At 45.0% G+C, this 27,424-nt stretch overlaps 1 protein-coding gene across 3 annotated transcripts in view; it reads left to right on the top strand.

Moving 5' to 3' along the window:
- The window catches only part of LOC135219089 (protein O-mannosyl-transferase TMTC4-like), a 218,899-nt gene that overhangs the window by 28,338 nt on the left and 163,137 nt on the right, over positions 1-27,424 (top strand). For all 3 annotated transcript variants that reach the window (XM_064255522.1, XM_064255521.1, XM_064255523.1), the window contains exon 2: positions 6,567-6,728. In XM_064255522.1, the coding sequence (XP_064111592.1) occupies positions 6,581-6,728 (148 nt within the window). In that variant the 5' untranslated portion in view covers positions 6,567-6,580. The remainder of the gene's footprint in view (positions 1-6,566; positions 6,729-27,424) is intronic.

The raw sequence follows: 27,424 nt of genomic DNA, 5'->3' as shown, positions 1-27,424 counted from the left end.
CTTAATAAAAATAGGGTTTTCCTTAGGAGCATCATAACGAGCATGTGTCATTATCGGTTTTCAGAAGCCAGTTTTAGAACATCGTTTAAGAACCATGAAACTGACGTAGGCCTCACAGAAGGCCTAAGTCTAGCACATGCCTTAGGAATAGACGAGAAGTAGGTATCCGTCAAGTCTATGTTAAATCCAAATTGAAATATCTTTTTCAAGGCTGACTGTTTGTCGTAATCGTGCTAGCTGCTAAACCTTTTTCAAATAAGGATCTGAAGAAGGATATAGCTGAATTAACTGTCATGATTCTGATATCTGACTCTCTCAGAAGGTTGCTAACTTTTTGACAGCAGCATCATACTGCCTCAAAGTTGAATCCCTTTTATCGGATTCCAAGAAGAGAATATTCTGAGGGTCAATATTGCATCTCTTTTTGCCGCAAACTTCATGAAATCCATAAGTTAGGGTTTTGAGAATCCTTGAGGAAGCGAACACAGTCTTCGTTTGTACTGACTGGGAGAGCTTGGGACTGGGGATCCGAAGAGGACGAAGGCCCAGTTCCAGAATTAGGGGATACCAATTGCTCTTCGGCCAGTCTGGGGCTACTAGAGCCACTTGACCCTTGAATGTCCTGAGTTTGTTCAATACTTTCATAAGGAGATTCATTGGAGGGAAGACGTAAAATCTTCTCCCAGTTGTTCCAGTCCAGAGCCAGGGCGTCCGTTGGCGTAAGCCAGAGGGTCCAGGTTGGGGGCTACATAACACGGTAGTTTGTGGTTCGACTTGGGGATGCGAAGAGATCACCTGTAGCCCTGGACTCTTGAAGGATCCATTGGAACGAACTGTTGTCTAGTGGACCATTCCGATCTAGGGGTACTGATCGGGATAGGGCGTCTGCTATGACGTTTCTCACTCCAGCTATGTGAGTGGAGGAAAGATGCCAACTGAACTTGTCTGCCAGGGAGAAGATGGCTACCATGACGTGATTTAGATGACGTGACTTGGAGCCTCCTCTGTTTATACAATGTACTACCACTGCGCTGTCCAGGACTAGCTTTATGTGGAGTACTTTGGTGGGTGTAAACCTTTTTAGAGTCAAGAACACTGCCATTGCCTCCAGTACGTTATATGGAACTGACGGAAACTGGAGTGACCAAATCCCTTGAACCTTTTTGACCTGGGAATACCCTCCCCAGCCGCTTAAGGACGCGTCTGTGTGGATGGTGATCCCTGGTGGAGGCAACTAAGGGGTACTGACACGATAGATTCTTGACTTTTTGCCCACGGCCGAAGCCGATTCTTTAGAATCAGAGGCACTGAGGATAGCTTGTCCTGGACCTGACATTTGCTCGCGAGCGCCAGATCCTGGTTAGGTCTTTCAGTTTGGCTTTCATTAAGACGTTCGTTACTGATGCAAACTGGAGAGAGCCGAGGATCCTTTCCTGAGCTCTCCTTGATGCTAGTTTGTGACTTAGAAATTGCTTGACTGACTTCGCTATTTCTTTCCTTTTGGTAGATGGAATCGACAGAGTGTGGGAGGATAGATTCCATTGAATGCCTAGCCACTGAAAGTTTGACTCTGGAGTGAGTCTTGACTTGGACTTGTTTATCTTGAATCCTAGATATTCTAGGAACCGGATCACTTTCAGTGTAGCCTTGTTGCATTCCTCGACTGATGGGGGCCCAGATCAACCAATCGTCGAGATACGCCACTACCATAATCCCCTTGCGATCTGAGTTGTTGCACTACCACTTCCGCTAGCTTCGTGAACACCCTGGGTGCCACGTTGAGTCCGAATGGAACTACCTTGAAGGAGAATGTCTGGTCTCCTATCTTGAAACCCAGATACGGACGGAAGTGTCTTGCAATAGGGATATGATAGTAGGCGTCTGTAAGATCGATAGAGGTGGTGACGGCCCCACGGGGAAGTAAGGTCCGCACCTGTGAGATCGTGAGCATCTTGAACTTGTCGCAGCGGATGGCTAAGTTTAAGCGGGACAAGTCTAAGATTACCCTTCTTTTTTGTGAGCCTTTCTTTGGCACGCTGAACAAGCGACCTGAAATTTTAATCTCTTGACTCTCGCTATAGCTCCTTTCTGAAGGAGGTCCTCTGCGTACTCTGTCAATTCTTTGGAAGGAAGTTGACGGAAAGGTCTGGCTGGAGGTGGTTCGTCAACCAGCTCCAACCAGCCCTTTTGACACTATGCTCTGAGCCCACTGGCTGAAGTTCCACCGGTGGCGAAAGTGAAACAGCCTCCTCCTACCTGAAGTTCTTCATTGGTTCTGGTAAACCGCCTCGGCCTCCTCTGAAGTGCTTTCCCCTATTAAAGGGGCCTCCCGATCCTCTCCACGAAAGGACCGCTTACCTTTGCCTCCCTTACCCGAGCGGTCATACTTCTGAGAAGCTTGACTCTCGAAGGCTTGATTGTAAGCTGGAGAGATGGCGTATGAGGTAGAGGGTTGAGGCTGAGGGGATATCACATAAATTGGCTGTGATTGACCCTTAGAAGTGGAAGGTTGGGCTGTCTGCACTAACGGCACTGCTGGAACTTGTTGAGGAAAGCGTGGTTGCTTCTTCTGGTAAGGTTGGAAACGCCTGGGTTTCCTCTGTCCCTTACCTTTAGGTGTCAAGTCTTGTCTCCTCCTAGCCGTAAGGCCCCAACGGTCCTTAAGCTCTGGTTCAACCTCGTAGCCTCTGCCTGGACTTCCTTAACCATAGCCTCTGGGAAGAGATCTGCGCCCCAGATGTTAGAGGAGAGTAACCTATTCGGCTCATGTCGAATGGTTGCCTCTAGCAGGACATGCTTCCTACAATTCGTTCTAGCAGTGGCAAACTCGAACACATCTGACTGCACCGTTTGAGTCAGGGCTTTGGTCATAAGCTTAAAAATTGGTTCTGATCCATAGGCCATGGTTGCTACCACCTGCAGACATAGCCACCTAGAGTTGATTGATCTGGCTAGTCGTGATTTTGCGTCAAATTCAGCTTGAATAAGATTATCTGGGAGCCTGGGTAGCTTTTCACCAAACTGCTCCATAGCACAGTCCGGTTTGAGTTTGCCAGCTGAGAATGTATTCGGCAAGTCTTCCCACAACTCTCCAATTGAAGGGAGTAACGGAGATGTGGGATCTGCTTCTTTCAACTGAGGCATGGGTTCCCCCTTCTGGGCCGCTGAGATGGTCGACCTAACTATCTTGGTTAGGAACGGGAGCGGGGTACTCTCATCCATTGTGAAAATGGTAAAGGGACTTCTGAATGGTTGTATCTTGGTGTTAGAACAATCCATCCTCTAAACATACTGAGGCCATCTCTCTGAGCCTGGTCTCGTGAATAGAGGACTGTCTCCTTTGGTACCCTATCGTCCCGAACCATAGCCGAAGGCGTGAGCCTTGCGTAGCCTATGAAAGGAGGCTGTAGGCCTTCCGGGTAGAACTCGAAGTCTTCTATTCTTCGAGTTCCAAACTCCGGGATGGAGATGAGACCGTCCTGGAAGGGGGCGTATGACGCTACTCTCCATGGGTTGTTCATAGAGAAAGCAGGAAGTGAGTCATAACGGAGGAAGCTGAGTTCCACTTGTGTTGGAAAGTGAGGGAGAGGCTAGAGGGGCTTCTCTTAGCCCGGCTAATAATAGTATCTTGGGAAGTGATCCTATCCGACAGGCGAGAGAACATCTGTTCCATACTACTCTTTAGGGACCCAAACTAGGTCGCCCACCTGTTGTAACAGGCCCGCATTGGAGTCCAAAGCCGGAGCTGCTGCGGAGGTGGAGGGGAGGCTCTGAATTGGAACCAATGGTAGCGGAACTGGTGATTCTGCCGGAGTGCGAGATCTCTCCTTGGATTTACTTTTTGAGGACTTAGAGCCGGAGCTAGAAGCTTTAGACCTGTCTGGACGGGATTGCGAGCGGAGACTTACGTGAGGAGAAGACGAGGACGTCTTCTTAGACGACGATGACGTCTTAGTCAAGGTCATCACTTTAGCCTTGACCTTAGGTCTAACCGAAGCCTCAGGAGGAGTATATAATTCATCACCCCGTAAAGCCTTGGAAGGATGGAGAGGTTGCAGGGGTAGAAGAGACAGTCACACCCAAGGGTGACCCTTGAGTGCCTACATTACTTACCTCGACCAACAGGTCGTCTATACCTACCATCGGTTCAACATTAATATCCAGGGTTGCGACATCCGTGGAGATATCCTGGTCTTGTTCAGTTAAGGAGGCCGCCAGCTGTTGTTGGATAAAGGCGATAGTCGGGTCCGCCTCTACTGGGTCGACGTAACCTGTCGCCTTGCCTCCGGGGAAGATTAATAGTGCTAACCGCTTCTCGAGGATGTAGGGCTGACCCTTGGCGGCGTTCTTGCCAAAACCTCCGACCCAGGCCCGCAGGGTAGCCAGTGCGGTATCCCTTATTGCCGGAGCCTGTAAGAGAGGGCGTATTTTAGATTTAAGAATCACTTAAAACTAAAACTTAGAGTATAACTTAAACTAGATGCCTTAAGTTAAAGTAAATGATGCAAACTTAAGCACTAAAAGGAAGCGGAGCAGCTACTGGAGATGGAATACTTACCCTTCCAAAAGCTGGCTCACCAGATCGTAACATATGGTACACGTCTCATGGTACCAGCCTGGATGTCCCCGTGCGGAGTCGCGCTGGAGCATGGACCGCAAACTTCGTGTCCACAGGGGTCCTGAAGTGTAGCGGAACATCCCGGATGCTCACAGTTGGTGGCCTGTAAGTGGGAAGACACATGAGTATCTTAAAAGGCATCACTTACAGACTAAAGGACAGAAGAACTCCGTTACATGCCGGAGCTCGGAAAAAATTTGGGCATAACCCCTCCCTGCTTCGCCTGAATAGGCTATAATCCCGGAGAGATCCGGTAAGATATGAAAGGGAGGGGGGATGGTTTAAGGTACTTAAGATAAACTTATAGATAACTTAAACCTAAACACAAGCGAACCGACTAGGTCCAGTGTGAAGCGGAGTGTAGTAACTCAGCAATACGGTAAGGTTAGTAGTGACCTACTGTATGTTCCGGTCCACGCTACGCCGGGTGGACTAGCCCCTTCGCCGCTAGATACCAGGACTCCGGTCAGGGAGGAGCTCTAGTAAGGAGGGAAAGGGCGAGAGGACATACATGCTCGAGCTAGCCCGGAGCGACAAGGTAGTAACAGAGGGGGGAAGGCCAGGGCCCCCACAACGTACCACCCGGCCGGACCGAGAAGCCGGAGAGGTCGAGACCAGTCTGGGTCTGTCCCGACTCCCTAGCCCCTCCGCCTGAGGAGAGAGAGGGAGGCAGGCTCGGTATGTGGAGCGAGCATGGGCAGACCGACCCACCCCCGCCCGACTCTATGGAAGAGCGGGAGGGGGGGAAGGGTGACTGGGCAGGCGTCTGGCTGTCCCGTGATCACGAAGTGACCACGAGGCGGTAAAGTGAGATACGATCACCAAACCTAGGCCAACCAACTGATCAGAGAGAAGCTATCGGTAAGCAACCTGAACTGAAAAGCGGTAGCATACAGGCCCACGGGGCTAAAACCAACTGATCAGAGAGATACTATAGGGAAGCAACCGAACTGATCAGCGGTAGTATAGGCTCTATGAGCCAGGACCTAGGCTAAGCCAGACGCCTAACTAACCTAACGATGATAAAATACATATAATAAATAAACAAAATGAAAGAGAGAAAGTAATATAGCAGGAGAAAAAATCCAGGAGTGTACGACTAACCCGAAGGCAGGTCTACCACTCAAAGCTAGTCAGAGGCCGATACTAAGAACCTGGACTAGGGTCTGGATAGAAAAAGCCTACATAAGGTGAAATACATGCATGCATGACCACCTGAGTAGACCTTAATCTAAACAAAGCGGATAATAAAATAGAGCGTACATAATAAGGGATGTTCTAGGTATGGAAGACCAAGAACGAACCCATCACGCGGCAGAACCATGCTGCCATGCTTCCGACCCCGAGAACGTATTTATACCTAAAAAACGGCAAATACTGTCTCAGGGACGGAAAAAACCAACTAATCGTAAATACTGAGTACTTAACTTAGCTGCTGCGATAGCTGCACGCTCCATTATAGTAAAAATCCACGAAAGGGCACAAAAAACACAGAGAGAAAATTAGCACGTGTGGCTCCTGGCGCTAACTTAAAAGGATGGCCACTAGAGGCGCAGCAGTCGGCAGCATGGGATGGAGTAGTAGTAGTACGAGCTGCTCACTCTGTGGGTCGGCTCCCCTCTTGGAGGGATTTTGTAGTGGGAGATTTCTATTGGCATTTGGCTCGTGGTAGTGGTCTCACTCGCCTAGTGTTCATACCGACACCCTCCTGGAGGGTGAGCGAGTCAGTTATACTGACCTTTTTCTTTATTTTATTTATTCTCTGGTATGTGTTAGTACATTTACCCTAGAAATAATAGATTAAAGGATATTTCGCGCAGCGACACGAGCTGAGCCCAGAAATGACATGTTTTTGACAGTCTTGGGATGAAATATATTTGCCAAGAGATTGGTAGATAAATTCCATCTGCATTTTAGTTTAGTATAGTATTTTGCATTTTCCCAACAGTTAGTTCAAGCATCATGGTATGTGGTGGCTGGTGCCGTACCTTGAATGGGGGTGATCAACAGAAATTACAGGAGAAGGATATGCTACCAGAGAAGAAACTTGAACCATCAAAACTTCAGTCTAATTCCAAAAGTCAGTGGGATCAAGATATTCCATTTCCAGGTAATTTTGGGATGCACATCTTGTCTTTTAATTTTTAGTCTTTTGGCTTCTAGGTTTATTATGTGTTCATTATATAATTTGAATTATATATTGTATTGTATTTCAAAAGATTGTATTTGTTTGCTTAATTTTTGAGGAAGGGAAATGTATAATTTGTTCATGAAACTTACCTGTCAGATATATATATAGCTGTATTCTCCGAAGTCCGACAGAATTTCAAAACTCCCGGCACACGCAGTGGGCGGCCAGGTGGTTAGTACCCATTCCCGCCGCTGGGAGGGCGGGATATCAGGGAATCATTCCCATTTTCTATTCAGATTTTTCTCTGTCGCGGTAGTGAAAACACCTTTTGTTCATGAAACTTACCTGTCAGATATATATATAGCTGTATTCTCCGACGTCCGACAGAATTTCAAAACTCCCGGCACACGCAGTGGGCGGCCAGGTGGGTTAGTACCCATTCCCGCGCTGGGAGGCGGATATCAGGAATCATTCCATTTTCTATTCAGATTTTTCTCTGCTCGCGGTAGTGAAAAACACCTGTTTCCACTACCTCCGCCTAGGATTTTGAAACTTCATTAGCCGCTTAAGTATCCTACTCTTATTTTTTGAATGATTGACTTGGATTTGTGGCTAGGCATACGCTATCATAAAATTAATTAAAATTTTTCATTGCATATGATGTCTGAATCTAGTTAGCCTAGTTTCAGATTTTGTTGTCTGCAACGGGTAAGGGGAGGCTACCGAAACCTTCGGTAGACACTCGTTTAGTATACATGTTTTCTTTGTTGAGAGATCAATGTAATTAGTGTAATGTTGACTGATTCCGAAAGAGACGTATGATTCGTATGTACGCAAATTAGAGCGTGATAGAATCAGGAGGTCTTCCTCCACAGTACCAGTAGACTTTATTTTGCCTAACCCTGTGGTATGGCTTACGGGCCTAGAGGAAGTTCTGTGAGAAGTAATGCCCTTTCTATTATTGTGGATTACATCAAGTAAGCTTGAAAAAGTGCTCGCTCTCCAATCAGTGTTGTGAGTGTAGTGATGTTGATTTTGCCCCTAGTGTTGTGGAGGGGGCGTCAGATCGGTCCATATAACGCCTCTAGGTCTAAACCTCTGTCGGACTCCCAGGACCAGGGAGGGGGCAAGTTGAAAACCGAAGGAGGGTTACGGGAACCCCCCCACCGATCTGGCGTCCCTTCGGCAGGATAAGGCTGCCAAAGATCGTGCACGTGCACGAATCATGAAAGATTGCTTCTCGTCCTCCGAGGCGTCCTCCCCGCAAGGTTGGAGCTCTCGGAAGGACTCGCGCCCTCTAAAAGCTTTAAGAGAAGAGACGCTTCACGTCCTCTCTCTCGTCAGGAGGGGGAACGTCAGATCCGCCCCATAACGCCTCTAGGCCTGGACCTCTGTCGGACTCCCAGGATAGGGAGAGGGCATGTCGAAAGCCGAAGGAGGGTTACGGGGAACCCACATCGATCTGGCGTCCTTCGGCTTGACTTAATATCGATAAGCGTGACAAAGACGCAAAAATGTCGCACAGGCGGCTGTCGTCTTGGTCAAGAGATTAAAAATGTCCTTAAGGCAGGACCCTCACAAGGACGCCTTTCGAGACATTCAACGCTCTATCGAGAGGAAGACTTCGTTTGCACTTCCTCCATCTAGAACTGAAAGGGAGAGCTGGGATCTGGTACGAAACAGGAGAAGAAGCAGGATTGAAAGCACCGTCTTCTTCTCAAGGAGATTCGCCAATTTGGTGGACGCTCCAAGGAGGTCTTATTTGTCATCGGCTAAGGTTTCCTCCTCCCCTCATGGCGTTATGATACGTTATGTGACGTTCGCTTTACTACGAAACGGGATATTGTTCAAGCTCATAAGATTGACGTCCGGCAAGCTGATTTGCATAGTCAAATAGCTCGCCAAGGACGCATCTTACTCGTCCCTAAGGGACGCTCTGTCAGCGGACAGAGATGACACTGGACAGGACTATCCTAGTTTTCGACAGGAGAAGGGCAAAGAATTCCATCATCCCAAGAACACACAGGCGTCCTTTTAAATGCCCTTCTGCAGTGTCGATGACCGTGACAAAGAGCAAGATGTCGCACAGCCGCCGTCGTTTTTGTCAAGAGTGGCGAACGTCCTGAAGACTCTCCTGATGACGATCACCGTACTTATGCTTAGGACGCTCGCGTTTCATGAGCGGCTCTCCCCTCGCCAGGAAGCCTCTCAAGTTACTCGTGTTGACGCACGTCATTCACTATGACGCTTCCCTTGATGTTCGTCACTCTTCTATTCCGGACGCTCTTCAAGACGCTCAAAGAATGCAATCAGGACGTTCGGCAAGCACCTCGCGACGATGCCTTTCGGAACGCTCGGCGTTCCTTTTTTGAGCGCGTGTCTGGATATGTTCATTTGCATTACTAGACGCAAAATGTTGCACAGGCGGCCACCGTCTTTGTTAGAAGGTAACGAAAGTCTTTAAGGCCGTCTTGGAGACGATAGCCTTACGTCTTCCTATAGTGCTCTCACACTTCAGGAGCAGTGTGCGGCTCTCCAGGACGCTTTCGGGTGGCCTTTCAGAAGAACGCTCGACGTCATAAACATTGATAAGCTTTTTGGAAGACGCTCGATGTCTTACACATCTGGACGGGTATCGCCAGGACGCTAGCGAGGACGCTCGCCAGGACGCTAGCGAGGAACGCTTTTGAAGACGCTCGGCATCCTACACGTCATGACGCTCGGTAGAGCATTGCCAGGACGTTCTTCAGAACGATAGGCGTCCTACGCATCAAGACGTTCGGCAGGATTCCTGCAAGAACGCTCTTCAAGAGAGCGTCGTCGAAGTAGAGGAAGGAGTTTGGTCTCGTCAAGATGTCTACTTCTCTTTCTACGAAGGGAGAGTTCAAGAGAATCCATCACTTGATGAATTCCAGGAAAACTGTAAGCAGATTTCGGTGTCATAAAACGCCTCGTCTGCTTTCGGGATTGCGCTGCCGAAGGGGAACATTAAGGTCATTCCTGTCGTAAGCCCAGTCTCTAATCAGGAATCCTGCCCCTTCCTCGATTTCTGCGGGAATCGGGAAGGCTATATGCTCGAATTCCTGGATTACTTTCCGTCATGCAATTGGGTTAGTTCTCATTGACAAAGTTCTTAATAACATTTTATCGCATAAGCGGATAAGTAACAAAATTTTCGAAAGAGCTCTCATTCATTAGTCAGAGGCTCATCCAGGAAAAAGACTTATAGACTACGTCCATGAAGTCTTATGTCAAATATCATAGAAGCTTGAACTTTCCTTTTCGGATCTTCGGTTCTCACTTGAGGATTTCCATTTGAATAATATTATTCCTTTTCTTGGCAAAGAGAATGAAGACAGTCGATTTCCATTCTCTCTCTCTTCCTCGTCGAGGAAAGAATGTAGTAGAGAATTAGATGTTCAAGTGACTGCAATACTTAGGTATTTTATCTTCGCGTCATATTACTAATGTAAAGTTCAAGTCATATACGCATATCGTGGTTACCTCTACAGATGGCAACCGAAAGGACTGTTATTTTAAGTGTATTTAATCGGTCCTTCCTGCAAACTTCCAGGAGTTTCCGGTGTAAGGACAATGCTTGAAGGTATTGTTACAACAACACCAACTCAGCTTCTGCATGTAGCGAATTATGTTTCGCTTAAATATGCCTGCTTGAGAATTTTTCTTATGATCGATAATAGTAACGAACCTATTCCTTCGTAGAAGAGAGTAGCTGGTAACTCAGGCAGAATAGTGCGAAACGAGAGGTTGCTGTCATTGTGGATGACGCAGTATATTTAATCGGTACTCCCGGCAACTTTCCAGGAGTTTCCGATTTAACATTTGGTTAATTAAGCGTAATGTTACGACAACACAAAATCAGCTTCTGTATTAGCGAATTCTGTTTCGCTTAGATATGCCAACTTGAGAGTTTCTGTTCAAATAATGGAAAATCTATTCCTTAGATGAATAGAATAGCTGGCAACTCGGCATAAGACTGCGAGAAGGTGAACATAAGCTGCTGCCTGTAACTGTCACAGTGTCTCACACTGTCACCAACTCAGTGTTAGGTTAGCTCGTTGTACTGCTCAGTCGGTTACGTCTCTCTCTCCCGCGGGATTGATTTACGAACCGTATCTCTGCCCTACAATCATGACTTTTGCCTCGGGTTGAGGGGATTTCTGGTAATCATGAATAAACGACTTCCTTTTGCTAAGAAATTTTCAACAGAGATATCTCTTAGACATGTTCGGCGCTGCTTACCGCACTGTAACAGAATTCTGTACGAGTCTACCGCAGCATAGCACTATAATAATGCTCTCCTGCTTATGCAAAGCGCAGCCTTATTAGGGAAGGAAGCATGCTTAGTGAGGGAATGATGAGTCTGCTGGGGGACCATTTCCTCGCTGGAGAAGCTTGTTTCCCTGAATAGACTGCAATTCAGACCTCTACAGTTTTTCCTACAGGAGAACTGAAATAACATCAAAGATCTAGAGATAATTCTAAACGTCTCTCAATGGGTTAAGGATCACCTCAGGTGATAATGAGAGGGAGCCAGGCATCCGGACAGAGGTCCTGGCACATAATCTAAAAGAATTGGAAGCAATTTGGTTGGCTCTCCAGTTCCTCGAAGAGTGAGGTTTTGGTCGAGTGGTCCAAATCATCTCAGATAATTCCGCAGCTCTCTCATATCCCAAGAAAAGAGAGATGGTTATCGGCATAGGCACGGAACGTAACGATCCGTAAGAGGTTCGTTACACGATTGCACGTCCGTGCGGATCTTCTCGATCGACGGCAGCAAACTACTGACGTTTGACTTTTGAGTAATCCTCGCTTAGAAGTATGTCGAGAGTTGTGGAGACTTTGGGGACGTCCTTTCGTAGATTTTGCAATATTGAAGACGAAGAAGCTTCCTCTACGTTGCGCCCTTATCTCGATCCGAGAGCGGTAGCAATAGACGCCATCCTATAGTATGGAATGTGGGGATAGTTGGTTAGCCCTTTCCCCTATTCAAAAGCTTAGGAAATGTAATAAGATAATCGCTGGCGTCAGAGGGAGTGAGAAAGACGCTGATCGCCCCATGTTGGCCTTCGAGAGGCTGGATTCACAGAGGTCACGTCCTTCAGAGAGCACTTTCCAAGGACCCTTCCCGAGAGAATCGGTCTACTCTAACAGCCTCACTTCGAGAGTACCTAAAATCTCTCCGCTCTGAGTCTGAATGCGTTCAGACTGTCAAGAAGCGAGAGGATCTTCAAGATTAATTGCAAGTCTCATTGCCAAAGCAAAGCATGTTGCATATTTTGCAGTGTACCAATCGGAGTGGGCCGTTTCTGGGACATAGGGCCAGGAGAATGACTGTTTTCTCTACCTCTGACCTCTGTGAATGACTTTACCGCCTTCCCATTCCGTCTGAAGTATGGGATAAGCTAACAGTCCCAACGATTGTAGAATACGGAAATATGTTGTTGACGGCCTCTAGGCTCAGAGATTCGGATCTGTCAAACAACAAAGCCCTTCACGATCTTTGAGGTCTGCGGAAATCTTGATGGAACTTAGACGTAGTCTGAAGTTCTTGATGTCAAAGCATTTCGAACCTCTCCTTTCTGTAAACTTAATACACGTGACCAGAAAGGCTAATTTTCTAACCACTCTAGCTACGGCAATGAGGGTTAGTGAGGTTTTTAGCCATCATCAGAGGTTTTGGCTTTAGAGGACATAAATTCGGTGTCCTCTAAGCCTTCCGTTCTTGCTAAGAACGAAAACCCGTCTAACCCTTGGCCCAGAGGCCTGGAGATCAAGGGGATGGCACAATTATTGGGCAAGAGCCACAGAGAGTCCTGTGCCCTGTCGGGGCTCTCAAGTTTATCTTGATAAAACTAAAGAAAGTCAAGGTCATTCGGACAATCTGCGGTGTTCCGTAAAAAGACCAGACTTGCCCATGTCGGAAGAACGCCCTGGCGTTATTTTTAAGGAGTCTTTCTAAGAGGCTCATTCGTCATGTTTGAACAAAGATTTGAAACCTTTTAAAGTAAGTGCTCACGAGGTGAGGGCGCGGCCTCGGAAGCATTTCAACAGAGCATGACACTCAGTAATATCCTGAGTGCCACGTTTGAGCGAAGCAACTCTGTGTTCGCTTCACACTCCCGACGGGATGTGAAGACGACATATGAGATCTGCGAGTCGCTAGGACGCCATACATATCCGTAGAAATATTATTGGAGGCAGGAAGCAGCACGAATCCTATCCTATAGAAAAAGGGATAGGTGTGCTTTTAACTTTGAAGGGTTGGTCGCTTGAGGCGCTTTCCCTTTCGTTAGCCTAGAAGTTATGGGACTAACTTCGATAGGTTAGGTCAGGTGGTGGTTTTAGCTTCGTTGCCCTCACAGTATGGTCAATATGGTCTAGTCACATTGTGGTCACGCCCCCGTTGACAGATCATCTAGAGCGCACCAACTACACAGGTCACTACCTTGTTGGCAACTCTAGTAAAGCAAAAGCAGACTTCGGTGACAGTAATCAAGAAGTCAGCTATGCTAAACTTGTAAGGAATCAAGATGTCAATCATCTGCACTTGAGGTGTTTCCTAAATCCTTCTATTCTGTCCCTTCCCACCTCCAATGGTGGGATTCAGCTATATATATCTGACAGGTAAGTTTCATGAACAAAATGTTATTGTTATGATACAATAAAGTTTGTTCATACTTACCTGGCAGATATATATAATTAAAGTACCCACCCACCTCCCCTCAGGGGACAGTGGTATGAAAAATCTGAATAGAAAATGGGAATGATTCCTGATATCCGCCTCCCAGCGGCGGGAATGGGTACTAACCACCTGGCCGCCCACTGCGTGTGCCGGGAGTTTTGAAATTCTGTCGGACGTCGGAGAATACAGCTATATATATATCTGCCAGGTAAGTATGAACAAACTTTATTGTATCATAACAATAACATGTTTCCACTACCTCCGCCTAGGATTTTGAAACTTCATTAGCCGCTTAAGTATCCTACTTATTTTTTTGAATGATTGACTTGGATTTGTGGCTAGGCATACGCTATCATAAATTAATTAAAATTTTTTCATTGCATATGATGTCTGAATCTAGTTAGCCTAGTTTCAGACTTTGTTGTCTGCAACGGGTAAGGGGAGGCTACCGAAACCTTCGGTAGACACTCGCTTAGTATACATGACGTTACATGTTTTCTTTGTTGAAAGATCAATGTAATTAGTGTAATGTTGACTGATTCCGAAAGAGACGTATGATTCGTATGTACGCAAATTAGAGCGTGATAGAATCAGGAGGTCTTCCTCCACAGTAACAGAAGTTAGGATAATGAACCTACTAACCTCCAGTAAGAATTTTATTTTGCCTAACCCTGTGGTATGGCTTACGGGCCTAGAGGAAGTTCTGTGAGAAGTAATGCCCTTTCTATTATGGTGGATTACATCAAGTAAGCTTGAAAAAGTGCTCGCTCTCCAATCAGTGTTGTGAGTGTAGTGATGTTGATTTTGCCCCTAGTGTTGTGGAGGGGGCGTCAGATCGGCCTTATAATGCCTCTAGGTCTAGACCTCTGTCGGACTCCCAGGACCACAGGGAGAGGGCATGTCGAAAGCCGAAGGAGGGTTACGAGGAACCCCCACCGATCTGGCGTCCCTTCGGCAAGACCTGAAGACGCTTCTCAGGCTGCCAAAGATCGTGCACGTGCACGAATCCTGAAGGATTGCTTCTCGTCCTCTGAGGCGTCCTCCCCGTACAGGGGTTGGAGCTCTCGGAAGGACTCGCGCCCTTTAAATAGAAGCTTATTGAGGAGGACGCTTTCTCTATTGTCGTGCGATTGTAATCGCCGCCTTAACAATTTGACGACTTTCCAACACATGGGAGAAAGAAGAAGGAAATAGGAAGAACGCTGTTAAGCGCCCAGATCGCCTTATCATTCTTACTGTGAAAAGGAAGAAGGCGTACCCTAAGGCGTCCTTTTTGAGTGCGTTTCTGGAAGTGTCGATGAGCGTGACAGAGACGCAAGATGTCGCACAAGCGGCCGCCGTCTTTGTCAGGAGTTGCGAACGTCCATAATACTCGTCCGGACGACCGATCACCGTACATCGGTCTTATGACTAGCACGCTTCATGAGCGGCGCTCCCCTTGAAGGCAGGACGCTTTTGAGGACGCTTTTCGGGACGCCTCCGTATTTGATAAGCAACAGTCATGTCGAAGTTTTTACCAAGACGTACGGGAGCACACCTTGGTTTCTTAATAAGAATCTTATCGACGTTTGGGTATGATGGCGGATAGGAAATATCTACTTCCTTCCGTAAACCCTAGAGATGAACAGGAATTCTGTCTCTTCCGCGATTTATGAGGAAATTACGAAGATTTAAAGAGTTCCTGGATTAACTTCCTTCCTTAAGGAAATATATTCTCTTTCTATCGTTCTATTAACGAAAAGAACGAAGATAGTAAAAGTTTTTTCCTTTCTCTATCTGCCTCGGCAGGGAAAGAAGGTAGTAGAGTATCTGCTGTATGATAATACGATACGGTCAAATCATAAGCACATACGTAGTTACTTCTTTGCTGTGCAACTCTATTACCAGTATCCTTACAGGACTTTCCTAGGAAGGACTACGCTTAAAGGGATTGTTATGACAATACCTAATTAGCTTCTAGATTTATCGAAGTCTTGTTTCGCTTAAATATACATTAATAAGAACTTCCTGAAGTTCGATAATATTTTATAAGATTCCTTTATTGAATGGAGTAGCTGGCAACTCTGGAAGAGTAAGGCCAGACAGCTAACGGAGGGGGCTGCTATCGCTTAGACCAACGCAGTAACCATCTATTGCTCAGTCATGAGAGGTCGGTCCTGCGGGATGGAATGACTAACCGTATCTCTCCCCTACAATCGCGGTCTTAGCGCCTCGGATTGAGGGGATAGTTAAGCAAACATAAATAAAATATTGTCTGCCTTTTGCTAAGAAACGTTCAATAAGAAAGATATTCCAGCCTTTCAATGCTGATTACCGTAGGTAACATTATTAAAGGAATCTAACGCAGCAGAACACTATATATTATATAATGTTCTCATGCTTACGAAAGCATGGCTTATTAGAGTACATGCTTAGTGAGAAGATGAATGTAGTAGAGAATTCACTTTTAAGTCTACGGTATGGTCAAGTCTTATGGCCTTTCATGCATCAGGGCGCTCGACAAGATCCTCTCTGAGATGCCCTTGGTGTTCTAGGCACAATACGCTCGGTAAGACTCTCGCGAGGACGTCTCTTGAAGATGCTCAACGTCCTACGCATTGAGACGTGAGGAAGCTTTGCCGATGCTCGACGTCCTACACGAAGAGACGCTCATCAGGACGCTCTGGAACGACGCTCGACGTCATAAACATTGATAAGCTTTTTTGGAAGACGCTCGATGTCTTACACATCTGGACGCTCGCCAGGACGCTAGCGAGGACGCTTTTTGAAGACTGTTCGGGCATCCTACACGTCATGTCGCTCAGCGAGCACTTACCAGGACGTTCTTCAGATGTCTACTTTGCTTTCTACGAAGGGAGCGTTCAATAGAATCCATGACTTGATGAATTCCAGAAAAACTGTAAGCAGATTTCGGTGTCATAAAACGCCTCGTCTACTTTCGGGACTGCGCTGCCAAAGGGGAACATTAAGGTCCTACCTGTCGTAAGCCCAGTCTCTGATTAGGAATCTTGCCCCTTCCTCGATTTCTGCGGGAATCGGGAAAACTATATGCTCGAATTCCTGGATTACTTCTGTCATGTAAATGGGTTAGTTCTCATTGACCAAAGATCTTCATAACATTTTATCGCTTAAGCGGATAAGCTCTCATTAACAAAATTCGAGAGAGCTCTCATTCATTAGTCGGAGGCTCATCCAGGAAAAAGACTTGTAGACTACGTCCATGAAGTCTTATGTCCAATATCATAAGAAGCTTGAACTGTCCTTTTCGATCCTCGGTTCTCACTTGATCTCCATTCGAATAATGTTAATTCGTTCTCTTGGCAAAGAGAACGAAGACAGTCAATTTCCATTCTCTCTCTCTTCCTCGTCGAGGAAAGAATGTAGTAGAGAATTTTATGTTCAAGTGACTACAATACTTACGTATTTTATCTTTGCGTCATATTACTAATGTAGGGTTCAAGTCATATACGCATATCATGGTTACCTCTACAGATGGCAACCGAAAAGACGGTTATTGTAAATGTATTTAATCGGTCCTTCCTGCAAACTTCCAGGAGTTTCCGCTGTAAGGACAACGCTAAAGGTATTGTTACAACAACACTAACTCAGCGTCGGCATCTAGCGAATTATGTTTCGCTTAAAATATGCCTGCTTGAGAATTTCCTTATCGATAATAGTAACAAACCTATTCCTTCGTAGAAGAGAGTAGCTGGTAACTCAGGCAGAATAGTGCGAGACGAGAGGTTGCTGTCATTGTGGATGACGCAGTATATTTAATCGGTACTCCAGGCAACTTTCCAGGAGTTTCCGATTTAACATTTGGTTAATTAAGCGTAATGTTACGACAACACAAAATCAGCTTCTGTATTAGCGAATTTTGTTTCGCTTAAATATGCCAACTTGAGAGTTTCTGTTCAAATAATGTAAAATCTATTCCTTAGATGAATAGAATAGCTGGCAAACTCGGCATAAGACTGCGAGAAGGTGAACATAAGCTGCTGCCTGCTGCCTGTGACTGTCACAGTGTCACCAACTCAGTATCAGGTAGCTCGCTGTTAAGCTCAGTCGGTTACGTCTCTCTCTCCCGCGGGATTGATTGACGAACCATATCTCTACCCTACAATCATGACTTTCGCCTCGGGTTGAGGGGATTTCTAGTAATCATGAATAAACACGACTTCCTATTGCTAAGAAATTTTCAACAGAGATATCTCTTAGACCTGTTCAGCGCTGCTTACCGCACTGTAACAGAATTCTGTACGAGTTTACCGCGGCATAGCACTATAATAATGCTCTCCTGCTTATGCAAAGCGCAGCCTTATTAGGGAAGGAAGCATGCTTAGTGAGGGAATGGATGAGTCTGCTGGGGACCATTTCCTCGCTGGAGAAGCTTGTTTCCCTGAATAGACTGCAATTCAGACCTCTACAGTTTTTCCTGCAGGAGGACTGAAATAACATCAAAGATCTAGAAATAATTCTAAACATCTCTCAATGGGTTGACGATCACCTCAGGTGATACCGAGAGGGTGCCAGGCATCCGGACAGAGGTACAGAGGTCCTGGCACATAATCTAAGAGAATTGGAAGCAATTTGGTTGGCTCTCCAGTTCCTCGAAGAGTGAGTTTTTGGTCGATTGGTCCAAATCATCTCAGATAATTTCGCAGCTCTCTCATATCCCAAGAAGAGAGAGATGGTTATCGACATAGGCACGGAACGTAACGATCCTCAAGAGGTTCGTTACACTATTGCACGTCCGTGCGGATCTTCTCGATCGGCGGCAGCAACTACTGACGTCTGAAGTAATTTTTGCTTAGAAAGTATGTCGAGAGTTGTGGAGACGTTGGAGACGTCCTTTCGTAGATTTCTTCGCAATATTGAAGACGAAGAAGCTTCCTCTACGTTGCTCCCTTATTCTCGATCCGAGAGCGGTAGCAATAGACGCAATCATATAGTATGGAATGGGGATAGTTGGTTAGTCTCTTTTCCCCTATTCAAAAGCTTAGGAAATCTGATAAGATAATCGCTGGCGTCAGAGGAGCGAGAAAGACGCTGATCGCCCCATGTTGGCCTTCGAGAGGCTGGATTCACAGAGGTCACGTCCTTCAGAGGGCATTTTCCAAGGACCCTTCCCGAGAGAATCGGTCTACTCTAACAGCCTCACTTCGAGGTACCTAAAACCTCTCCGCTCTGAGTCTGGATGCGTTCAGACTGTCGAGAAGCGAGAGGATTTTCAAGATTAATTACAAGTCTCATTGCCAAAGCAAAGCAGTGCTGCATATTTTGCAGTGTACCAATCGGAGTGGGCCGATTCTGGAGATAGTGCAGGAAGAATGACTGCTCCTACACCTCCACCTCTGTTAATTACTTTACCGTCTTCCCTTTCCGTCTGAATTATGGGATAAGCTAACAGTCCCAACGATTGTAGAATACGGAAATATGTTGTTGACGGCCTCTAGGCTCAGAGATTCGGATCTGTCAAACAACAAAGCCCTTCACGATCTTTGAGGTCTGCGGAAATCTTGATGGAACTTAGACGTAGTCTGAAGTTCTTGATGTCAAAGCATTCGAACCTCTCCTTTCTGTAAACTTAATACACGTGACCAGAAAGGCTAATTTTCTAACCACTCTAGCTACGGCAATGAGGGTTAGTGAGGTTTTAGCCATCATCAGAGGTTTTGGCTTTAGAGGACATAATTCGGTGTCCTCTAAGCCTTCCGTTCTTGCTAAGAACGAAAACCCGTCTAACCTTGGCCCAGAGGCCTGGAGATCAAGGGGATGGCACAAATTATTGGGCAAGAGCCACAGAGAGTCCTGTGCCCTGTCGGGGCTCTCAAGTTTTATCTTGATAAAACTAAAGAAAGTCAAGGTCATTCGGACAATCTGCGGTGTTCCGTAAAAAGACCAGACTTGCCCATGTCGAAGAACGCCCTGGCGTTATTTTTAAGGAGTCTTTCTAAGAGGCTCATTCGTCATGTTTGAACAAAGATTTGAAACCTTTTAAAGTAAATGCTCACGAGGTGAGGGCGCGGCCTCGGAAGCATTTCAACAGAGCATGACACTCAGTAATATCCTGAGTGCCAACGTTTGAGCGAGGCAACTCTGTGTTCGCTTCACACTCCCGACGGGATGTGAAGACGACATATGAGATCTGCGAGTCGCTAGGACCATACATATCCGTAGAAATATTATTGGAGGCAGGAAGCAGCACGAATCCTATCCTATAGAAAAGGGATAGGTGTGCTTTTAACTTTGAAGGGTTGGTCGCTTGAGGCGCTTTCCCTTTCGTTAGCCTAGAAGTTATGGGACTAACTTCGATAGGTTAGGTCAGGTGGTGGTTTTAGCTTCGTTGCCCTCACAGTATGGTCAATATGGTCTAGTCACATTGTGGTCACGCTCCCGTTGACAGATCATCTAGAGCGCACCAACTACACAGGTCACTACCTTGTTGGCAACTCTAGTAAAGCAAAAGCAGACTTCGGTGACAGTAATCAAGAAGTCAGCTATGCTAACAGGTAAGGAATCAAGATGTCAATCATCTGCACTTGAGGTGTTTCCTAATCCTTCTATTCTGTCCCTTCCCACCTCCAATGGTGGGATTCAGCTATATATATATCTGACAGGTAAGTTTCATGAACAAAATGTTATTGTTATGATACAATAAAGTTTGTTCATACTTACCTGGCAGATATATATAATTAAAGTACCCACCCACCTCCCCTCAGGGGACAGTGGTATGAAAAATCTGAATAGAAAATGGGAATGATTCCTGATATCCGCCTCCCAGCGGCGGGAATGGGTACTAACCACCTGGCCGCCCACTGCGTGTGCCGGGAGTTTTGAAATTCTGTCGGACTTCGGAGAATACAGCTATATATATATCTGCCAGGTAAGTATGAACAAACTTTATTGTATCATAACAATAACATTTTTATTTATGATAGGTATAATTTATCAGTGTTGGGTTAGGAAAGCAAAATGTCTACTTATAGATCTATTATTTTAAAAGAATGCCAGACTGTTTTGAGCTCTGAGCAAAATTAATCACATATTGCTATTAATGACTATGTTAGTATGCTGAGTCACTATTGTTAAGGACAAGGAGCCAGTGTTGAATTGAAATAGCTGTGTAGCATTTATTGCTAGATAAAAGAAACTTACACATTTGTGATAAAGTGTTGTACGTAGTTTAACAGTACTGCTGACACATGGGGTTGCTAAATCAAATTGAAATGTGTATCGAGGTAATATTGAAAAAATTGGACAACTAGGTCGAAGGAGACCAAAGGGAATGGATGAAAGATGAAATGCAAAAAGCTCTGTCTCTCATGTAAAGCATCATTGCAAAGAACCTTTAATGCTATTTTCAGTGTACCAAGTTAGTCTTACTGTAAGCAATATACTCTGGTATTGGGAGGTAAACCTGTTAATTGCACAAAATATGGATAAAGTGCATGTACATTGAGGGATGCTGACCGCCAAATTTTTAGGAATTGTCAAATTTAGATATTAGTAACTGTTTTCAATTGTTTTATGTCTAAATAAACATATCCTGCAGCAATAATGCTAAAAAATTTTTTTTAGATTGGTTTACAGTGGACCCCATGTATTCGCATTCTAGGCAGTCACGTGCTCACGTATTCACCAATTTCTCCCTGGACCATATCTACTGATTATTTATGGGTACTTTGTGTATTCGTGTTATTTTTCTATGAGAAATATCCACAAATTACTGTATTATCATATCAGTTTCATGGTTAAATGCACTTTTTGTGATATTTAGAAAGACCAGGTATGTATAAGCATTTTTAGTGTTTTTTTTTTCTTGAGTTTGAACTAAGAAAATAGGCAGTTTTAAGTGTTGTAGTAGGGGTTCTAAGCATTCGCGGATTCTAGCTATCACGGGGGTCTAGAATGCATCCCCCATGAATACAGGGGTCCACTGTATTGTCAATTTTGTTCAACGCTTGTATGACACTGTTAACCACAAATCGTGAAAAAGACATAAAAAATTCTGTATGAATAATGCAGGAAAGAATCATTCATTTTTTTGGACTATTTTATGTGTAAATAAACATAACTAGAAATGTTATTGCTAAAAAGATTGTTTAGATTGGTTCATTGACAATTTTGTTCATCGCTTGAACGGCATCGTGAACGACAGATAGTGGAAAACATAAGTGTGTCTGTGAATGATCCTAGATTGTATCAAGTTTGAAATATACACTATTTTGGACCATTTTACATGTAACTAAACATATCTTCAAATATTATTGCTAAAAGAAAGGTTTAGATTGGTTTTTACTGCACTGTGAATGACAAATTGTGAAAAAAAAGCATGGAAAATGAATGTGAAAAAAATGTAGTATTAAAAAATAATTGTTCCCATTAAAATTTCCTATTTTCTCTAGCAGTAGTGTCATAGGGAAAACAGCTTATGCATAATGATATAGGGATAACTGGCTTCAGGAAACCAGATATTACAGGCAGTCCCCAGCTATCAGTGGGGGTTCCGTTCCGATGGCTTGATGATAAGCATAAATCTCCAATTACCAAAAATTGGTGATTTTTGGTGCCTATCAGAGGCAGATTTTGGCACTGATAATATCAGTTAGGTTATCAGCGCCAGTAACCAGAAATCAGTGCATTCATTTCATCACTGAAGAGGCCCTGATTTTCGGTGCGCCAAGCGCCATAAAACCAGATCGCCGATAACTGGGGACTGCCTGTACAGTGTTCCCCCCCTATTTGCGGTAGATGGGTACCAACAGTGGTGGCTTGTTGGTAAGCACTGTGGAACTGCAGCACCCCCTATAGATTTCATATATATATGCACAAAATTATGAATATACTATACATGAGTATGAGAAATTGATTATACATTATCAATAATCCTTAAAAAATTATTACCATTCATTATTTCTTGCAGAATAAGTGGTAAGAATTGAAAGCAAGTCCATTCAGTCATAAGATAGAAACAAGCGTTTACTTTATAATGGGGTCCTTATGTCATCGGTGCTCCCCTTAAAGCTAATTATATGAATAGTATTTGGATACCTTTAATGAGTTTTCAGTACTTCAAAATCTAAGAACACAACCATCCAAATGTTAAAGATAGTTTCTGTGTAAAGAATACTTTTCATTTTAAAAATGTAAAGCTAATGAAAGACTGTGTGAGTAGGCTAAGAATAAAGGAAAATAGTTTCTGTTTAAAGAATACTTTTCATTTTAAAAAGGTAAAGCTAATGAAAGACCGTGTGAGTAGACTAAGAATAAAAAAAAATAGGCTCTGTATAAAGAATACTTTTAATTTTAAAAAGGTAAAGCTAATGAAAGACTGTGTGTAGACTAGGAATAAAAGAAAATAGTTTTGTATAAAGATTACTTTTCATTTTGTTCATGAAACTTACCTGTCAGATATATATATAGCTGTATTTTCTGAAGTCCGACAGAAATTCAAAAAAAAACTTCCGGCACACACAGTGGTCGGCCAGGTGGTTAGTACCCATTCCCGCCGCTGGGAAGGCGGGTATCAGGAACAGTCCCATTTTCTATTCATAATTTTTCTGTCGCCGGTGCTGGAAACACCTGTTTCAGTACCTCCGTCTTAGGATTTTGGAAACTCATGGCCGCGAAATATCCTAATTGTCTTTTGATTTATTGACTTGGATTTGTGGCTAGGCATACGCTATCTTAAATTGTTTTGAATATGATTCATTTTTGTATATCTGAATCTAGTTAGGCTAGTTTCAGAGGGTGTTGTCTGCTAAGATAGGGTGTGGCTACCGAAAGCTTCGGTAGTTCCGCACTCGATATGCACGAGGGCTATGTGTCTTGCTTCTTTGTTGAGATTTGTCATGTAAGGAGTGTGACGTTTGTCTATTCATAAGGAAGACGTATGATTCATATGTACGCAATTAATCAGTAAACAAAGTCAGGGTAGGCTAACCTACCTGTAGACTATTTTGCCTAACCTGTAGTATGGCCTACGGGCTATAAATATGTCTCGTGAGGTAATGCCCTTTACGTTATAGATTCCATCTGTATCTTGGAATCTAAGGTGCTCGCTCTCCTATCATTGTGGTGAAAAGTGCTACTTCTGTAGTTGTTACTCCTAACCCTGTAATGTTGCCTTCGGGCCCTAAACAGTTTCTGTAGAGGGTATTGACCTTTCTCTGATACTCTATCGCAATTCGTAACTTAGAATCGAAAGTGCTGGCTTTGGAGAGCAAAAGTGAAGTGGCTAAGTGCAGTGACAGTGCCCCTTGTGTAGTGGAGGGTGCGTCAGATCGGCCTTATTTCGCCTCTAGGCGGGACCTCTGCTTGACTCCCAGGAACAGGAGAGAGCATGTCGAAAGCCGAAGGAGGGTTACGAGGAACTCCCACCGATCTGACGTGCCTTCGGCAGACCTGAAGTTACTCCAGGCTGCCAAAGTGCGTGCACGAATCCTGAAGGATTGCTTCTCGTCCTCCGAAGCGTCCTCCCTGCGCAGGGTTTGGGAGCTTTCGGAAGGACTCGCGCCCTCTAAATAGAAGCTTTATAGAAGAGGACGTTTCACGTCCTCTCTCTCTCTCTCGTCATGCGTTGCAGTGAGAAGTAAGAAGGCGAACGTCGCCTGAACTCGTGTACGTCTTTCCACCGAGAAAAGGGAAAGCAAGTCATATTAGCAGGACGCTTTTGAGCGCGGACGTCCTAGCTTTGTTGCTGTGAGAATAAGAAGGCGTTCCCTTCGCCCCGCGTATTCTCACACGATCACCCTTCACCTGAGACTGCTTCGTGCAGTCGGTTTTTTCTCATCCGAGATGTCTAATGCTCTTCCCTGAAGGCAGTTTCGCTTGCATTGACGCCTGTCAGGAGCGTGACGCTTTTCTGCACGCTTTTTTTTTGACGCTCGGCTTGGACGGGACGTTCGGATGGACGCCAGGCGCGCGCGCGGGTGCACGCCAAGCGCGCACCAGTAGACGCCGAGGTCGAGCGCACGCCAGTGGATACCGAGCGCGAGCGGCGCGCCAGAGTGCTCGCTGCTCGCCAGTGGACGCCGAGCAGGGGCACGCCGTAGAGGTGCTCTCTGAAGCTCGCCAGAAGTGGACGCCGAGCGTGGGCTCCGCCTGCTAGTCAGTGGACGCCGAGCGCGCACGAAGCCAGGTAGGTGTCCGCCTGGCTGAACGTTTCTGTTGAAGTCTTCAAGCTGATTTGGGCTAAAGATTTTTTACCTAACTTCGGTGATCCCTTCTACATCGCCTGCGAAGAATGTGAAGTAAGCAGTGCTTCGGAGGAAGCTTAAGTGAAAAGGCAACTTCGTTTTCGAAACCCAGCAAGACCACGGGTTTCGTGAATTATAGAGGTCTTTGTCAGTAATATTGCTTTTCGTAAAGTCCAGGATTGGATGGAGTTATGGAAAGCTCAAGGAAAGATCTCTTTTGCTCTACCGCAGTCAAGACTTTGCGGTAAGGCAGCTATGGGTTATGTAAAAGCTCGACGTCCTGCGCGTCAGGACTCTCGGCACGTTCAGTAGGATTCTTGCAAAGGCACTCATCAAAAGGAGGAAAGCGCAAGACAGGACTTCCTTTGCCATACTGCAATAAATTTTGATACGGGAGAGGAAGCTGGTTGGAGAGTTTCTTCCTCTTCCCAGGATAATTTTGCAAGCTTTTTAGCCCATCTGAAAGGGCTTTTCAGATGATAGATTTTGTTAGTTCCTAGTCGGGACTTACGCTGCCGAATTGAACATCGTCGTTCTACCTGTCGTAAGCCCGTCTCTTAACAGGATTCTTGCCCCTTCCTCGTTGAGATGGGAATCGGAAATAAAATGCTCGACTTCCTGGATTACGTTTTGTCAAGTCAGTGAATTTCCCCCATTGGACAATATACTATCGTTTTGTCAAGTAAGTGGGTATCCCCTCATTGACAAATTATCTCTTTGTCCCGTAAATGGGTTAGTTTCTCATTGACAAACTTCTCATTAACTTTATATTGCGTAAGCGGATAAGCTCTTATTGACAAGATTCGGAAGAGCTCTCATTCATCATTCGCAGACTCGTACAAGAAATAGACTTGTAGACTACGTCAATGAACGCTTATGTCCAATAACATAAGAAGCTTGAGCTGTCCGCTTCAATTCTCTTGAGTTTTGTTTATGAAACTTGCCTGTCAGATATGTATGTAGCTGTATTTCCGAATTCAGCTATAGTATATATATCTGCCAGGTAAGTATGAAAAAACTTTATTGCAATATAATATCATATTTTGCCTTGCGTTATTTTACTACTGGTTGGCTCAAGTCATATACGCTTGCTGTAGTTACCTCTTCGGATGGCAACCGAGAGGTCTATTGTCTATTAATTTAAGGACATTTATCGTTACTCCCTGCAGCCTTCCAGGAGTTTCCGATTTATCTTTTACCGTTGTATGGTAGTGTTATGACGACACAAACGCATCTATATAATTTAGCGTTTTCTGTTTCGCTTAAATATACCAGCTGAGAGTCTCTTTATGCTAAAAATTACGGACCTATTTCTTCGTAGAATAGGGTAGCTGGCAACCCAGGCATAAAGTTAAGAGACGACGATCGTAAGCTGCTGCTGTCACTGTCCTCTCCGCCAGTCCAAACGAGGCAGTACCAGCTCGTTCGCTGTCATGCTGCTGTAGGTTACGTCTCTCTCTCCTGCGGGATTGACTGACTAACCGTATCTCTGTGCTGGCAGTTACGTCTCTCTCTCTCCTGCGGGATTGACTGACTAACTGTATCTCTGCCTACAATCACGGACTTTAGCCTAAGATTGAGGGGATTTCTTACATGAATGAATAAACATTGCATTCGTTTTGCCTTACTATGTTCTCAGAGATATCGCTTACTCCTTTCGGTGCTCGTTACGCACGGTATAGGACTACGAGTCTACCGCAACATTTCACTATTATATGCTCTCCTGCTTAGGCAAAGCGCAGCCTTTTTAGGGAAGTAAACATACTGTGTGAGGGAATGGATGAGCTTGCTGGGGACCATTTCCTTCCTAAAGAAGTTTGTTTCCCTGAATAGACTGCAATTCAGACCTCTACAGTTTTTTCCTACCGGGAAACTGAAATTTTATTAAAGATCTAGGAATGATTCTGAAACATCTCTCGGTGCGTTAAGTATCACTTGAGGTGATAGAAAGAGGTGCCGGACATCTGGAGAGGGTTTCAGATGTCCTGGATCATAATCTGAAAGAAGTGGAAGCAATTCTGTCGTCCCCTCCAGTCCTGGAAACGAGTTTTTGGAACCAGTGGTCCATATCAACTCTGATCTTCCACAGCTCTCTCATATCTTAGGAAGTATCTTCTCTCGGTCCCTGTGCGGGTTTACGAGAAAGAGCCTATTATAACAACAGACGTAGAATGTAACGATCCTCTAGAGGTTCGTTACAGGATTGCAAAAGTCCGTACGAATCGTCGCGATCGACGGCAGCAACTACTGACTTCCGAGTGGAATCTTTCTTTAGAAGTATGTTGAGAGTTATGGAGACTTTAGGGACGTCCTTTCATACATCTCTTCGCTATGATATTGAACAGGGATGGATGTTTAGTCTTTTTTCCCCTTTTTCAAACGCTTAGGAAATGTAATAAGATGATTTATACCATCACAGGAGCGACAATGACGCTAATCGCCCCATGTTGGCCTTCAAGATCATAGATTCACAAAGAGGGTCACGTCCTTTCCAAGGGACCTTTTCCGAGAGAGTCGGTCTACTTTAACACGAAAGGTACCTATAACCTCTCCGCTCTGAGTCTGACTACGTTCAGACTATCGAGATGTTGACAGCATAAGATTGCCGTCTTCCCTCCATTTGAGATTTGAATGGGATAAGCTGGCAGTCACAACTATTAAAGAATACGCAAATATGTTGTTGACGGCCTTTGGAGGGCTCAGAGATTTGCTTCTGTCAAACAAACAAGCCCTCACGATCTTGAGTTCTGTGGAATAATCCGAAACTA

The sequence above is a fragment of the Macrobrachium nipponense genome, chromosome 1 (assembly GCF_015104395.2).
Source record: "Macrobrachium nipponense isolate FS-2020 chromosome 1, ASM1510439v2, whole genome shotgun sequence".
In the NCBI taxonomy this organism is placed as follows: Eukaryota; Metazoa; Arthropoda; class Malacostraca; order Decapoda; family Palaemonidae; genus Macrobrachium; species Macrobrachium nipponense.
This window is presented reverse-complemented; position numbering and strand designations above follow the sequence as displayed.